The 16,391-nt window shown below is 39.9% G+C and overlaps 1 protein-coding gene across 1 annotated transcript in view; it reads left to right on the forward strand.

The window, feature by feature from the left end:
• The window catches only part of snx29 (sorting nexin 29), a 133,650-nt gene extending 117,603 nt beyond the window's left edge, over positions 1-16,047 (forward strand). The window contains exons 20-22 of the mRNA XM_054599218.1: positions 3,121-3,205; positions 3,252-3,306; positions 12,078-16,047. Of these exons, the coding sequence (XP_054455193.1) occupies positions 3,121-3,205; positions 3,252-3,306; positions 12,078-12,204 (267 nt within the window). The 3' untranslated portion in view covers positions 12,205-16,047. The remainder of the gene's footprint in view (positions 1-3,120; positions 3,206-3,251; positions 3,307-12,077) is intronic.
• The last annotated feature ends 344 nt before the right edge of the window (positions 16,048-16,391 follow it).

The raw sequence follows: 16,391 nt of genomic DNA on the forward strand, positions 1-16,391 counted from the left end.
CGGTCCTACTGCTTTTACTGAGTTTAGCCATACACACTTATCCTCTACTTGTGGTGACAGTGAACCTCTTATCTTCTCTCTGGACACTGTACTGCCTATCATCTACCTACTCTCTGGTAGGTTCACAGTGGCAAAATGTGAATATACTGTACCGTGAATATGTAGTCAAATGCAGCAGGTGTGCCTCTGTTAATTCAGTATGCATTTTTACAGATATTGAAATTCATCTCACCATATTTTCCACCATCGTTGTACACAGCTTTGTTTTGATACGCAGTGATCCAGATGCAGTCAGTGACTCGTTAGCACAACTGTTTGACGGTCGTCTTTAATTTATTTTTTAGAGATGAGTAAGGTTACACTTATGTTTGGTTTAGTTTAGGTGTGACTGTGATGCAGTGGTCTGCTATCAACCCTCAGACAGTTGTGGATTTATTTGTTTTTTTCTTGTTTTTTAACACAAATCAAATTCAACCAAAACTATGAGTCATAATTTTTTGTCATATCAAAGTTATGCATTTATTTTGATAACTTAAGATAAAGTTCTGCAGGACACGTGGGTGGAGCAGAGGCAGAATTCTTGCCACTGGTTGGTTGCAGTGGTTAAAACTGTGGAGAGCTGGGAGAATAGCGTGGTATTCCTCATGCATTACACTCTCTGTGGTTGTTTCCCATTTATTTGCATTTATATGCAACACTTTGATAACAACAACAAAAACATTCTAAAGGTGTTGAGTTTGCAGCAAATTCACTGAGCAGTTGTGGAGACCCTAATGCATACATGACTAATTTACGCTTTTCTTCCATTGACTTATCTCCCTTCCTGCTTATCTCTTCTCTCTGGAAAGTGACATTTAGCTCTAGTGTGTATGTGCTTGTGTATGTGTACATTATATAAACATCCAGTTTTTACAGGAAATTTCATTTTTAGTATTAAGAAAAAGAGGTGCTATTAATGCATCAGAGTCTCCCACAGTAATGAAATAAACATGAAAAGGTTTAACTATTGATTAATTTAATGATTGAAAAATTGTTTTTTTAACATCAGATAAAACATTTGAAGTAAACACTAATATTTTTATTTAATTTAAAAAAAAAGAAACAAAAAACTAATGGGCTACAAATGCAATATTGCAGACTCCACTTCCTGCAAATTGCCCTTCCCAACGACTACTATTTGTTTTGTTTTTTAATAATGTATGTTGTTATCTCATTTTTTGCGGTTATAGATTGTATTATGTTTCCTATTTTCAAATTAGGGGCAGTGCAATCTTAAATTTCATCATATTTCTTTGTCAAAAACATTGCAGGTATTGCGAGTGGAATGTCCCTGTTCCTGGGGAAAATAGCAGGTAGCTTGTTGGGACCCCCATGGGCGTCAGATGTTAACAATTAATAAACAAGCAGTAATTTCATAATTGCACTCGTTGATTGAATTAATTTGAACCGACATCAGCCTTTTGTTATCTGTGCTGTGTGGTACCAGGGCTTCTTCTACAGCATAACCAAATTTGTATTTTAAGACAAGGCAGTTCAGTTCACTCGAGTGTTGGGATTTTAGATCAGAAGAGAAGCTGTAGTTTGAAAAACAGGAAATGTTGGCCTCCTCCAGTATAATGTCTGTTTGTTCCAGGCCCAAGCACCGGAGAGTGAAACAGAGCGTTGCCCAGGCTTTGTTCTGAGCCTAGCTGGACACTGATTAGCCATGCTAACGTTGGCCATGTGGCTCTCTGCCTTCAGAGTCGCTGTGTGAGAGAAGTGTGAATGCTCATATGACTGTGCCCAATTTTCTTTCAACATCAGCAACCAGCAACCAAAGGACAAATCAACACAAATATTGAGGTGTGTTAAACCACTAAAATGCAAGTGTGGAGCATTGATGTTAATAGGAGATATGGTATGTTGAGGCCTGGTCATTATCAGCATTAGTCGACTTACTTGCAAATATACAGTATTTGTACTGATGGAAGGAAAACTCAGAGGGACAAATCACACCTATTCAAGATGTGATCCTGCACAGCGACAAGACAGAATTATTCCAGAGGCATAGGTCTTGAAGGGGGGTTTCACAAGCCATAGTCTGTTTGACTAGACAGAGACAAAGTGAAACTGAAACTTTTGGTTTGTTTTCTATAAAGCTTGGAACAGTTTCACAGTGCACAAATTAAGCAGACCAAAAAGTGTATGAATGGAGCAGGTCCAAAGTTTTTTCACTCTGACTCGGCACTGATCTACTGTGAACAGAAATCCCTTTTCCAGATTATCTCAAATTACTTTATTTATCATATTCTGTGTGTTCTCTTGGGCCGATATGTCAAGAAAAACATTGTCAGTCGTGTAAACCTGTTGGTTACCTGTGTCCACCTAAACAAATGCCTGTGCTGGCAGCCTGTAATCCTCTACACTTTGGTTCACTTCCTGCAATTGGATTGGATTATGTCCCCACTCTATTGGGAGACCGCTTGGGAGAAGTGGTCTCGGCCGAGTCCTAGCGAACCCTAGTGCAGATGTTTTGGTACGCACCAGAATACGTTTACTGCGTTCACAACTGCCCAAATCAACCACACCAGAGGGCAAACACGTTTGATTTAAACAGACTAAATGTTGACATAGTCTCATCGGCAAAATTTTACTTTAAGACAGCATGTGTTCTTAAGATCCATCCTCCTCCCTTTGTGATTTGAGGAGCTCTTTTTTTTGGAAACAGCTGCCTGTTGCATCTGAAAACATCACTAGTGGGAGCGCTACAGTAAAACAATGAAGTTGTGGGCGGTAAAACCAAAACTGTTAGCTTAAAGCTGCAAAAATCTGAGGGGGACTGCAGAATTGGCTGATAATTCTGTGTTGGGTCATCACTATTAGCGACCCCTTTCATTTTATAAATTACCCGGATTCATGTATTTTATTGTTGATATGAAAACGAATGTATTATTTTAGTGTGTTAAATAAAGTTTCTTGTTGCAGCTTTATCCTCAGCTTATCCAAGCACCATTTTATCTGTAACTAACCTCGTTCTACTCTCTCCTTCCTCACTCTCACTCTCTCTCTCTCTCTCTCTCTCTCTCTCTCTCTCTCTCTCTCTCTCTCTCTCTCTCTCTCTCTCTCTCTTTCTGTCTGCAGGATGCCAAGTTTGTGGAGGAGAGGAGGAAGCAGCTGCAGGGCTACCTTCGCACGGTGATGAACAAACTGATCCAGACGCTGCAGGGCTACCTTCGCACATGTGATGAACAAACTGATCCAGACGCTGCCAGAGTTCACAGCCCGCCCCACCAAAGAGACCCTGCTGTCTCTGCTGCCTTTCTGTCTGTAAGTGGACACACACAGCCATGTTCGATACAGGTTCTAACCCTTTTATGTGAGCATGTGGAGATGTGTGTGTGTGTGTGTGTGTGTGTGTGTGTGTGTGTGTTTGGACTGTGTGGTGAGAGAGATTCAGGAGAGGGATGCCAGCACATGTTAGCAGGTGCGGGGCTTCTGTTTGTGAAAGAATCCAAACAGGAACAGTCAAGGAAATAAATCAGGGTATATGCTATATCACTTTTTTTTAAATATTCATAGCATTAGATGGTGGTTTGAGTTGTGTTTTGTACTAAGCAACTCAAATATGCTGGAATGCAAAACATTTTTCATCTTTAAAAATGTAGAGCTGCCTATAATCTTCACAGAAATCCCACTGTATCCTCACATGACATCAGAAAGGGAAAACATTGTTTTTTGGCAATACTTTGGATAAATTATTCCAATTTAATCTACAAGATTTTCTGAAAGAATTAGCTGCCACAGCTGTTGTGTCAGTAGTTGTAACAGGATACAAACATGGAGGATTAATGTCACTGACAATGCCAAATCCCTTGTAAACAAACTTCAGCGTTTCCCTGCGTTTTACACTCACACATAATTCACATATACAAGTGTATATGTTCTCTCACACGCACATTCACACACACTCAGACTAGCAAGTGTGAAAGTGCATGATGCCTTGGCTACCCACCTAACTACCAAGCTCCGTCTGAAAATGAGGTGTTCCAGTCATTTCCTGTCATCGTTCACATCGGTTTCCACTCACTGCCATCAGTCAGCTGGCGTGACACCGTCTGACTGGAATGTCATTTCCTCTCTGGAGACATCTGAGTCATCGGGCTAAGGCAACAACAACAACAACAACATAGTTGACATAGAATTAGACAATTCACGTTGTGGCCCCGCTTAAAAGCCCCTATGTGTAGAGTTCTTATGTGATGATAGCATTGTTCAAATAATAATCACATCACACTTTTTTATTCTGAGAAAAATGAGAAGAGTGCAGTCTTTGTGTTGCTTTCAGCCGGTCCATATCAGTGACACTGGGTTGAGGACTTAACAAGACCGCTTGAAAAGGGGTCTTAGTCTGTTATGGATCAGATTCTGTGATATGTAAGCAATGCAGACCACCAGTAGATGTGTGATTTAATATTGAATACCATGGATAAACTACTTAATCCGTCTGCTTATTGTGAGAACTGTCCAGCGATCTCCTGAGATCACAGAATTATCCAAGATCATTTGGTAACCATGGTAACGGATGTGCACATCATTTTTACACATATTCCCAGATACATCAGAAGGAAAAGAAGTTAAACGGAGGTGTAATGCTTTTTGTTTCACTCTGTGTATACTATCTATTACTTCTTTCTCTATTTCTACCTAGTCTAGGTTGAAAATGACATAGAGTATGAGGTCCATTTGTAGTCTTGACTAATTATGCTAATAATAAAAAAAAAAAATTGGAGTTATTTAGAGAAGGTAAATAAACTCATAAGCTGCATTAAAATCCAGCATCACCAGTTGTGAGAAGTGATGGGAGAAGTAAAAGTAGCAATACCACAATGTAGTGTAGGAATACTCTGTTACAAGTAAAAATCCTGCATCAAAAGTGTACTTAAGTAAAAGTACATGAGCATTAGCATCAAAATATTCTCATAGTACCAAAACTAAAAGTACTCATCATGCAGAAATGCCCAATTCACAATAATATTTTATAATTGGATCATATCTGTGGATGCATTATCCAAGCATCTGGTAAAGGTAGGGCTGATTGTGACTACTTTATATACTGCTGGGTAGCTAAAAACAATAATTATTCATCATAATTTATTAGTTGATTAAATTTTGTGTTAATAATTTGCCAAAATATCTCAATCGCCCTCTGGTGGCTCGCTGCAGTATAGGTCATAAACCCCGCCCCCTCCATGTTATTTAATATAACATGGGCCAAATCAAAACATATCAACATACAGGACAAATACAATTTCCACAGGATGGGTTCTGTCATTTTAGGTAGTTCTTAACTTGCTGATCGGTGTTCTTTCTTTTTTTGTTTTAATTAGTTATTATGTGCTATAAAAGGGAGTGTGACGTCATGATTGACAGCTGCTTTGACTTAATGGTATGTTGAGTAGGGACGACCAGAGTAACTGTAACTGTATGTAACTTTAACTTTAACATTCATACAGCCACTGACCTTGTTGGTTGCTAGCATAGCAACATCTCTCCTGACAGTAAGGTTAATCAGCCCTGTCTGATTGTCATGTGTGTTCATATCCTAGCAGACACGTGGATGACGTTCCTGAAACACGAAAATCACAAGTCAGTGTAATAGAAAATGCATCAATGATCAATGTAGTTATAGAGATATTATGGTTTAATGTGTATATTTCTACTCAAACCAAGTAGAGAATATGTGAAATTGTGAGGTAAGTCTCTAAAGGAAGTAGTCCAGTAGAAAAAGAGTCCAACAATAGGCCTGTGTAAACCTCCAAAGCACAGACTGCTCGTTATCTAGTCTGTCCTGAATAGTCCTATCTCTCCTTCTCTTATCTCTGAGCTGAAATGGAAACCTTTCTATTGCACGTCTTTGAATGGCATGAAATATTACAGTGTCAAGCCACATCCATTACTTTCTTCCTACGCTGAAATATTGTTATTCAGAGTTCAATACGTCTTCACTCATACGCTCATCTACTCTTACCCAATTACTGCATGTGGTTGTGATTGTCAGTGCCTGCTTATTACTCCTGACTTTTAACTATACGTGTTGTAACAAAATAACTGGAGACTCTGGCATAACGCTGGTCTACTTGGTGGTGTACACAGCTGATGTTATGGGTCAACAATCTTCGGCTGTGTGACCCAAGTTAATGCAGCAGATAAACAACCGCAGCAGTTTTATATGTACATCATGTTAACATGTTTGCACAACAGTATCTTGAGCATAATATCAATTAACGTTGAGATGATAGTTGAGGTTGAACTTTTACCTGCATGTGCAGGTTTCTCTGGGCCTGCCGTGATCAGTGCTGACACTGACTTTCTCACTACCACCATGCAATGGAATCGCAGCCGACACTGAATCAACACCGATCAGCATACCATCATATTCCTGGCTTGTGTGTATTAAAGGCATAGAGTACTCTGTATTTTCTCGACCAATGCTGCGCTGCGGCCTGCCAGTGTTGTCAGGGTGTTTAATGGTTTAACTTGATGAAACCAGCGCTGGTCTAACATCATCAGTGAGGGATGAAAGCCTAATTAGTCTGGTCATTAACTTGATGAGGGGGGCGGGAAGGAACACGGAGAAGATGCAGAGGTGAGCGAGAATGCTGTTTGGCTCCAAATAGAAAACCATGCTTTGCTTGATTGCGCAACAACCATGTCTGATCCAAATTAAGAAAACATTGGATACTGTCAATTCTCAAATAGTGGCATAGTCTCAAATAAGATCCAGCACAAACACATACAGGGCCAGTCGCTACTATAGGCTGTGTAAAAACATGGTAAATTCATATCATTTCAAATAAATGTTCATTTTCACTGCCCTAGTTACACTGTGTATGGAGATTAATCAGCTAAACATAAGATTACTACTACTTCCTCAGATCGTTCACTTTTACTGTGAATGTTTCCAAGTGAATATATAGCCATAAATTAGCATTATTTTTAATAGTTTTATATTATACATTAACTGTATAATTATCCTCTGCTAATGATGCCGGCACATTTTGTTGCTTAATTTGTAACCCAATGGCAAAGCCGATACAAGGATGGAGAGATTCAACCACGAGATTACTGATGTGAAAGAAAGCTGGTCTGGGGTCTGAGGAGGAGACAGAGGAAAGGGAAAAAGAAGGGAAGACAGATTGGGGTCCAGCACATCAGACCTCCTGCTGAGGCACTCGATCAAAATGATGGTGCACTGACCCAAACGCCTTATTGTGTTATTTTTAATGACAACATTCCTGTTAGGAAGCCAGAAAAGTTTGAAGTTGAGTCATTTAATAACTGTTACATGCCAATCATATGGTTGGATTTGGAATTAGCTACTCAAATTGACATGAGCTGACTTTGAAGGGTTCCCAGCGCTTTTGATTTAACTTATCAGTAGTTTGACAAAAGCAGTAACAGCAGACATTACTATTTGATCACACTGATCTTTAACACCAAACGTTGCTTTTTGATCGCACTGATGTTTCACAGAGGAGCTATAAAGATAAGAGTGGATGAAATCTTGTGTTTTCAGAGGATCAAATAACTGCTCCCAGGAGAAATAATGATACCTACTGTAGTGTAGGCAGTGTACAGTGCCTTTTCATTCGTTTAATACAGTTAGTTTGATGAATTTGCCGTTACCGTAACTTTTCATCTTGTGCCATCAAGTCAGATTTTTTTTGTACTTTGGTTTATTACCAAATAACTGCAAAAAACTAATGACGTTTTCATTAGCCTCAGCTTTACTTTGTGTATAGAGCTAATAAGCAAATTCTAGCATCCTAATAAGCTAAATGTGCAGCAAACTCCGGTTCTGACAAGTGAGATCAACGTGGAAGTTTCTTAAAACTTGCATTCTCTCTACAGGCCAGCAGGGGGCAACTCCTCTGTTTGCAAAAAGAAGTCTGATTGTATAAAGGTCTATGAGAAAATGACCCTACTTCTCATTTGATTTATTCCCTCGGTAGACATCGTAAACATGAGTTTAAGGTCTCAATTATTAGTTTCAAGTTTTCTTCAGTACAGCATGACGTTCATTTAGTAAATGATGGTCCCTTTAGAGTCAAAAAGACCATAAAGCGGAGTATGCTTTAGGCTTGCTGTGATTGACAGGTTGCTGCCGCTACCACAGCCGTATACGGTGTCTCTACAACACACTCCCACATTCCAAATATGGTAATGTTATATTTTTATGTTTATTGTAAAGCAAGATGGCGTCGGCCATAATCCAAAATGGCGACAGCCAATTCGCCAAACAGAACGGCAGCCCACAAACCAGTGGGTGACCTCACAATGCCCACGTCCACTTATATACAGTCTAGGAAGCTAAACTAAGATGGGGAACATGACAAACGTCATACCATCATACATCAGCATGTTAGCATTGTCATTGTGAGCATGTTGGCATACTGCAGTTAGCATTTAGCACAGAGCTGCTAGTAAGGCTGTAGACTCTTAGTCGTGTTTTACTGACCGACCATAGGTCACCATTAACTCACCTTTGTAACATAAGTATGTGGACCAGATTTAAATTATTATAAGAGGCATGACAGCAGTGTTCATGTTTGTTAACTCTGATGTGTACAGATCTCTTTGTGTGTCTCCACACTCACTTGGCCTTGCATGCTGCAATTCTCCTCACTTGACTGCAACAGCAACTTGGTCACACTTCTCCCCAGATTTGCCACCACTTAGTATGCAGCTCGACCTCGACACTTGTACGGTTTACTCAGAGCACAAAGTACACACTCTCCGGTTGGGCTCTTGCCTTGTTGACCTGCCGCCTCGGAGAAAGATGTTGTAGACCTTTGCCTCATGGTCAAGCAGTTTGACTTCAAAATGAGGATGCAACTTTTTTTTTTGTCTGTGACTGAGTTTGAGAGGTGAACCGTGTGTGTGTGTGTGTGTGTGTGTGTGTGTGTGTGTGTGTGTGTGTGTGTGTGTGTGTGTGTGTGTGTGTGTGTGTGTGTGTGTGTGTGTGTGTGTGTGTGTGTGTGTGTGTGTGTGTGTGTGAAATGTACTGGGAATAGTTTATTATTCAGACAACTAATCACACCACCCCGCCTTTTGCTGTTAGACAATCCATTTGATGCATGCCTGTGTTTGCGTACCTCTTTATCCTAATTATGCACCTCTGCAGTCAAATTATTAATATTCCAACGGCGCCTGGAAAAGTTATTATCCTGCACTTGTCAATATCCTGTCCAAATGGGGGACAAGCACATGCTGAGAGCCAGAGAAAAAAAAAAGTATAAGCCTAATTAATTTAGCACATTTAGCTACTTTGCCCAGTTTGATATGAATAAATGAGATGGCTTGTGGTTTCGACTCTGCATGCTGCCCCCGATTAAGTGCGATTTTTGCTGATTTAACTCCCCATTGCATCGATGTTTGGCCAACCTTGGTCAAGTTCAAATTGTGTGACTGCACTACTCATTGAGCTTGCCTGGTGTGGCGGAGACTGGTACTTGTGCCACTAATGAATGTACATTTAGTGCCAGAGAAAACAGAATTATGTTTGCCATATTAAAGTGGCCCTATTATGTTTTCCACTTTTTCCCTCTTCTTTAGTGTGTTATGTATATTTTTGTGCATGTAAAAGGTCCGTAGAGTGTAAAACCTGAAGTCCAGGCCTAAAAGGAGTTACCCTCCCCCTCAGAAGATCCTGAGCTGCCTGAAACAGCTCGATTGAATTCTCTCCTTCACTTCCGTAACTTTATGAGGTCATAATATTACAGAAGTAATGCAAAACTCCTTCCGGCTAGTTTGGCCCGCCATCAAACAACAAAAGAGGGAGACAGAGCTGAAGCTCCGGAGGAAGAGTTTTTTGAAATGTGAAACGTTGACCAATCACAACAGAGCGGGCTAGCTGACCAATCAGAGCAGACTTTGCTTTCTGGAGGGAGGAGCAAGCGCTACAACGGAGCGTTTCTGAGAGAGGGTGAGAAGAGGTGCTGCAGGACAGCCAGGATGAGAAAAACAAGGAGGATTATGAGAATGTAAACATGTTGTAACTGTAACTTGAGATAAAAATATGCACCCGGAAAATAGCATAATAGGGCCTGTTTAACAAAGTTCATGCTGTTCCCATATTATCTGGTCACACCGTCCCCCGGAGCTGTTTGATCTGGATGGATAAGATAACATACTTAAGTTTGAATCTGTGCTTCCAGGGCAGTCGAGTCAATGTCTCAGCCTATATTAACATGACAGAGCCTCTCTGCCCTCTTACTGTGCTGCTTTTTTTTAGCCCCTGTTGCCTCACATACAACCATATGGCCCGCAGTGACACTCTCAGCCAAGCACCTCACCCATTTATTTTAAGCTTGTGTTGTTCTTGTGGGAATCAAACTCCAGGACCACCCAGATGGCCCAGATAACCTTACTCACAGCTCTAGCAGCTGGTGGGCTTCATTAAAGAGGCCAGTTGGACGTCAACAGGAAAATGCACTCTGCCTCTTCATTGTTTTTTAATATTATTTTAAAATCCCTTTGTCGAAGAAGCACTTGAACTCATGGCTCCTATAAGCTGAATCACTGCTTGATCATAAGCAGCAGGTAAGAGGTCACTGTCTTGGCGATGAAATGCTTTAGAAGAAATGCAACAAGAAAGCATCTAACTGCAGGTACTCCGTCTTCCTTCTTTTCCCTTGACAAGTGCCTCTCATTCATCCTCATTGTTATCAGATAAGACTCGGGGATCAGGGGTTCACATGTTGTAAAGATGGTCGCCAAGGAAACTAGGGCAATGATGTCATTAAGGGGCCGAGATTATATCCTCCTGAGCAATAAGATCAGAAATGACTATAATTAGATTCCTTGTGTCACAAATAATGGCTTTTGGTGGGAAAGTGCAGTAATAATGAAGGGATCACTGGAATTGTACCTTACAATATACGATCAGATGTGACTCAAATCGATTGATTGATTTTAGCAAAGACATAAACATACCAGAAAATGTATTCTATCTAACTATATTATAGCAAAATAATATTGTTTTGGTTGTACCCAACTGTTTTCCAAGTCCCTCCCCTGAAGAGTGATTGGTAAATAATATCTTAGCAACTGTAACTAGGCACAACAGATGACCGCACATGTTGAAGCAGTGTTCACAGAGTTGCAACAAGAGCAATACTCATCATTTAAAGAGGTTGGAGGGTGGTGGATTGTTTTAGCCTCCAAAACTAAAACACAACTTAAAGAATTGATTAAAACAGTTGTTTATTTATCTGCTCTAACAGACACAATGGCCCGCTGAATCTAGAATATTTCAAGTAAATTGCAATCTAGGTACATTGCACTTCTTAGTTTGAACACTAGATGTCGTTGCCATTTTTACGTACTTGACCTACATTGATTACTAGCCGATGAAAACATTTACCTCAGTTGATCAGGTAGACATGGCCAAACGGAAAAGATAGAAGAAAGCATTGAGTGCTAAAAAATTCAGAAATGTTGGCAATTTGTAGAAGAGGAAGTGTGTTTACTTCTTTTGCAAGGATCCGTAGCAGTGATGGAAGAGTATAATGTTAGAAGTCTAAAAAGTTTGATTAGTTCTCATCCTGCAAGCCTTATCTTTTGTTATGTTAATAGCGAAAAATAAACAGTTAAAAATATTAACAAAGATGTAAGCTAAGCAAGTTCTGAACGAAATGACAATCTGAAGTTTTTGCTTTTCATTCTCATAAGACTAACTAGCACTACAATACATGAGCACAATATCACTAAAACACTAAAATCCCAAACCAAGGACCGCATTTCCAACCAATTTATGGAGCTTACATTAGCTTTTTACATTTCTCTTTTGCTTCTCTTTATGCAAAATAATTTAGATTAGCTTATTTTGTGCATGAAAGCTTCTCCATTTGCTGTGCTGACAAATGTCAGGTTTTCCAAGGAAAGGTCCTCTGGCAGAAGTGAAATGATGCATTTAAGTCTCCAGATGCAGCATCAGTGGTTTGTTTGAATAAAAAACTGGATAATAGACTTCGCCAGATGTTCATTTAACGTCCATGGCTCGTTTCTTCCCCTTCCTGCTGTTTTCTCTCATTCAGAGACACTCCCCAGGCTAATGACGGCGGAGCCAAGACGCCCCGGTCCAAAACTTCATCCCGCTTTCCCAGACTGGGCCGCAGCCGCAACCAGGAAACCAGACCTGAACCCCAGAGTGGCGACCTTTAACCCCCCCATCGGAGTCTCTGAACTAATAATCTCTCACTGTATAGGCTCCGAGGACCATGTTCCTGTATCCACCTTGGACTGTGACACAGTGAGGACATTAGGGGTGTCTAACGGACCTTCAAAGCCTTACAGATAAAAGCCCTCAGTGGAGGTTTGGAGATGGCTGCGTTCACATCACAGGACTTTCTAGGAGAAATGTAAATGTGTCTGTGCATCGCCTGGCTGAGTAAAGGACAAATGACTCTCCTGAGGCTGCCTAGCGATGGACCCAATCATACAGCATCTCTTACCTCACTGAGAGACAAAACGACTCTCTGTAAACTGCACACGAACTAGCCTGGACTGCTCTCTCTGATCTAAAACACAAGTTGATGGAGAAGTATTTTTTTTTTTTTTTTTATCTTACTAATTTTTGTAGTGAAGGTGTTTCATGGTCACAGTGCCTACAGTGTTTTGTAGACGCTTTCCTGCTCTGGGAAAGGAGGGGAGGGTGTGCAGAGAAGTGAAGAGGGGGTGGATATAAGTATTATCTTGGGGAAGTGTATTTTGCTTTTCAGCTAATGTGTCAGCATTATAGTGCCATTACATGTTAGACGACGATGATTCACTATCTCTGAACACGTGGACCACAAGGCGATGGGCATTCCTTTTTCCTACTTCTGTTATATTTTTGTTATAATGGCTAATGGGTAATCTGCAGAAAAACATATCTAAATGTCATACAGTGCATATCAAAAACATCTTTTAAATTCCACATAATGATCATATTAATGGATTAGGGTTAACACCCCTGATAAAACCAAAATCTATCTGGGACTGTACAAAACTTATTAGGGTGGGGAAATTCAACAAAATGCCAGCCACATTTTTTCATGCAAATAATGCGCACGTAAATGTATTTTTCCAAACTGTTATTTTCACATATATTTTGCTTCGAAAAGCGCTGTGATTTTTTTTCTGAACAAGGTAGATTTTCTAAGCTTTAGCATCGTGAGCAAAGGCATCAACCAATCACATTGTGCGGGTGAGTTCAGTATTTATGAGGATATTAAAACAACAATTCGGAGGCTCGGTAGTCTGAACCAAGATGTCAAACTTTATTACTCCTTTCAACCTCGACAAAGGCAGACCAGATCCACTCCCTCCGTTCTTGCCTTTCACAATAAGAGCCGTAGACGTCTAATATTTGCAGGCAAGTATTTCACATTTTTGTGGTATTTATTTGTGTGCAGAGGCCTTAAGAGATACTAATTGAAAGGCTAAACTTGATTTATTATAAAGGCCAACTTTATATGACGCTGCAGGCTAAAGTGACGGAAAGAGACAGTTGGTATAGAAAACATTTAATCACCTTCATCACTAAAAATCCACATTTATTGTTTCATATTCACATTATTTGTGTTTGACCTATTGTTCCTCGTATCTAGTTGACTATGATGGGTAAAAATTTGCTCTAAAATAGTGACAGAAGAGGGTTGTCCTAAACCACTTTGTACACTAAAGACATCACTTTTTTGACCTCCCCTAATAGTTTTTGGACAGTCCCTTTCGGAGAAAATTCATAAATAAGCATACTTTCTGGCGGTTTCTACTTAAAAGTATCTTTCCTCATATTAACATGTCTGAGATCACTCTCAGACACCTGCTGTGATGTATATGATAATTCTTTTGTCATCAATTTTTATGAGCCGAAAGGAAGAGGAACACTGTTTTCCCATTACCATATATGGGTAAGCTGTGTTTCAGTAGGTTTACTATGCTTTTACTTTCAACTCCACTATATCACATTAATAAGGGTCCTAATCACAGGTCGGCTGGTTATACTGAAAAATGTTTCAATGTTTAAAGATTGTTTAACTAATGTGTCTTAGCTGGATTTAATGCGGCGTTATGTTGCAAATACATGTTTTAACAAGACTAAACACTTGAAGAAAAGCTGCTTGTTAGAATGCAAGGAGAGGGCTGCTGAGCATCAAGTGTGTGTAAAACAGAAGCTCATGAATATGTATGGGTTACCCAAGAGTAGTCAGAGACTATGTTCAAACGAGGAGTGATTGTGTTGGAAGGGTGGCGGAAAAACTTGAATCAAAGGGCCGGCTCGCAGAACGATAAACACTGTTCACCGTCTACGAAGGGGAGGGGAACAAACGAGGCTTGTGGGTTTTAATTAAGTTGTTATTCTCACACAGGACTGACCCTCACAAGTATCCGTCTACTGGTAAACACGGTGCGGTGTTGGGACATCCTCACAGGGACACTGTCAAATAAAGAATTGTTGTATCCGACCTTTTACAGAGGGATTCTGTCTGTGGTTCTACATGTGGTGAGCTGTCCGATAAAACGTCCGCATGGAAAAGAAAAAAAGAGATGGTATCAAAAACCTTTTAAAGAAATGATATTTCATTGACATTCTTTTTTTCTCAATTGGAAAAATGACACCGCTGTTGCATCCTATCAAGAACATGTAATTTGTGACATTCTTTTTATTAAAGACTATTCTCTGCTGTGATACAGTAAAACCGTAGATTTCGTGATATTTTAAGTGTAGTACTGCCTTATATACATTTGAAAAATCAGCCCAAAGCCTCATAATTCCACTGACCAACAGCATCGTCACATAGTCCCTCGCCTTTTCACAGAGATCCCTTTCACAGTGAAGATTTGTCTTTTGGACCACTGGTGGGTCTAACTTTGCTGCACAAATACTTACATCGTATATGTTGTAATGCACAGAATCATTATTTAGAGAGTACTCCACTGATTTAGCATTGTACTCCTAAAACACTGTCACAATGAACAGATTTTTAAGATGCATCAAAATCTATTTCCTTTTTTATTGCACACAATTGTTAATCCTTGTCAAAAGCTGGTGCCTACGTTACCCACATTGCAACTTGACCAACACAATTTGGGCCAGAGATTCGGGTGTATTATGCTTGTATCAGCTAATGTAGCCTCGAGCTGCGATGAGGAGCTGCAGAGGTCTGGGAAAGCTCACTTCTTTATAACGCCTCAACATTATAAGCATTGTTTGATTATAAGATCCATAAGCACCTAACTGAGTTTGTACACAGTTCTGTTGTTACTTCACGCTAGTCTGCTGCTCGACAGTTGGCAGTGGTAATGCTTAAAGAAAGGGAAAGAGAAAGCTAATGTGGCTATAGCAAACACGGATGTTCACAATGCAGGATTTAAAATACTCAAAAAAAAAATGACTTTGCAAATGTTTCATGTGGAAGAAAATGCCACACATTTGTTTAGAACTCAATATATTTGGTGAGGAAAATTTAATTTATAATTTTTTTTTGTTTGATCAAAGGGAAATTCCACAGGGTGACTTTAAACCTGTTTTTTGTTGCTGATCTTTTCTTTTCCAGTTGCTAAGCACTTATTCATATGAGTTTGAATTAGGATTGTTCTGCAAAAAAGTCAAAACATAGATTCATCTATGGCTTGAAGCCCTAAACGCAAAAAATATCTGGGTTGCAGTTGAGAATACACAAGTACAAGCCATTCATTGGCAAGTGCAGTGCTGTACAGAGAGTTCCTGGAGGACATGACCCTTTACTCCTCTTTCTTGGGGTGTAGACATTTTCATGATATGATCACAAACATCACTTTTCTTTTAAACTAATCCATCTCCTTCCCTTTAGAATCCTCCCGACGGTGGAGGAATTGAATCGTACTATACCTCGAGGCTGGTAATCACAGCGATGACGTAGGAAGCGTAGGAAGTGGGTTTATCTTATTGAGATGCAGCCAAAGTGCAGTGCGTCTGTTCTTATGTTCGTTTCTGTCCTTGCCTTAGTCAGCAGTAAGGCCTTATCTATCAGTGTCACAGCAAAGAGGAGCTAAACAATAAAGTACAGTTTGTACAGTGCAATGCTACCACCTCAGAGTCAGTGTTGTCATTGTTTACCTTGTTGCAAAAGGCCATTACGCAATTCTGCTGCAATAGTAAGTATTTCTATGTGAATGCACGTCACTATACGTTGATGTATTCATGCATGCGTAGGTACAAACAGTAGGTGTGTTCTAAATGATGCACATGTTTGTATGGCGGGATGAACACACCAACGCTCGCATTACATTCTGTCCATGAACTGTGTGCATAAATGGATGGATAGTTTCTGTGAATTCCATCTGTGGCCCTCGTTGCATCTGTTCGCTTGTCGAATGGTTATTTA

The sequence above is a fragment of the Anoplopoma fimbria genome, chromosome 5, assembly GCF_027596085.1.
Source record: "Anoplopoma fimbria isolate UVic2021 breed Golden Eagle Sablefish chromosome 5, Afim_UVic_2022, whole genome shotgun sequence".
In the NCBI taxonomy this organism is placed as follows: domain Eukaryota; kingdom Metazoa; phylum Chordata; class Actinopteri; order Perciformes; family Anoplopomatidae; genus Anoplopoma; species Anoplopoma fimbria.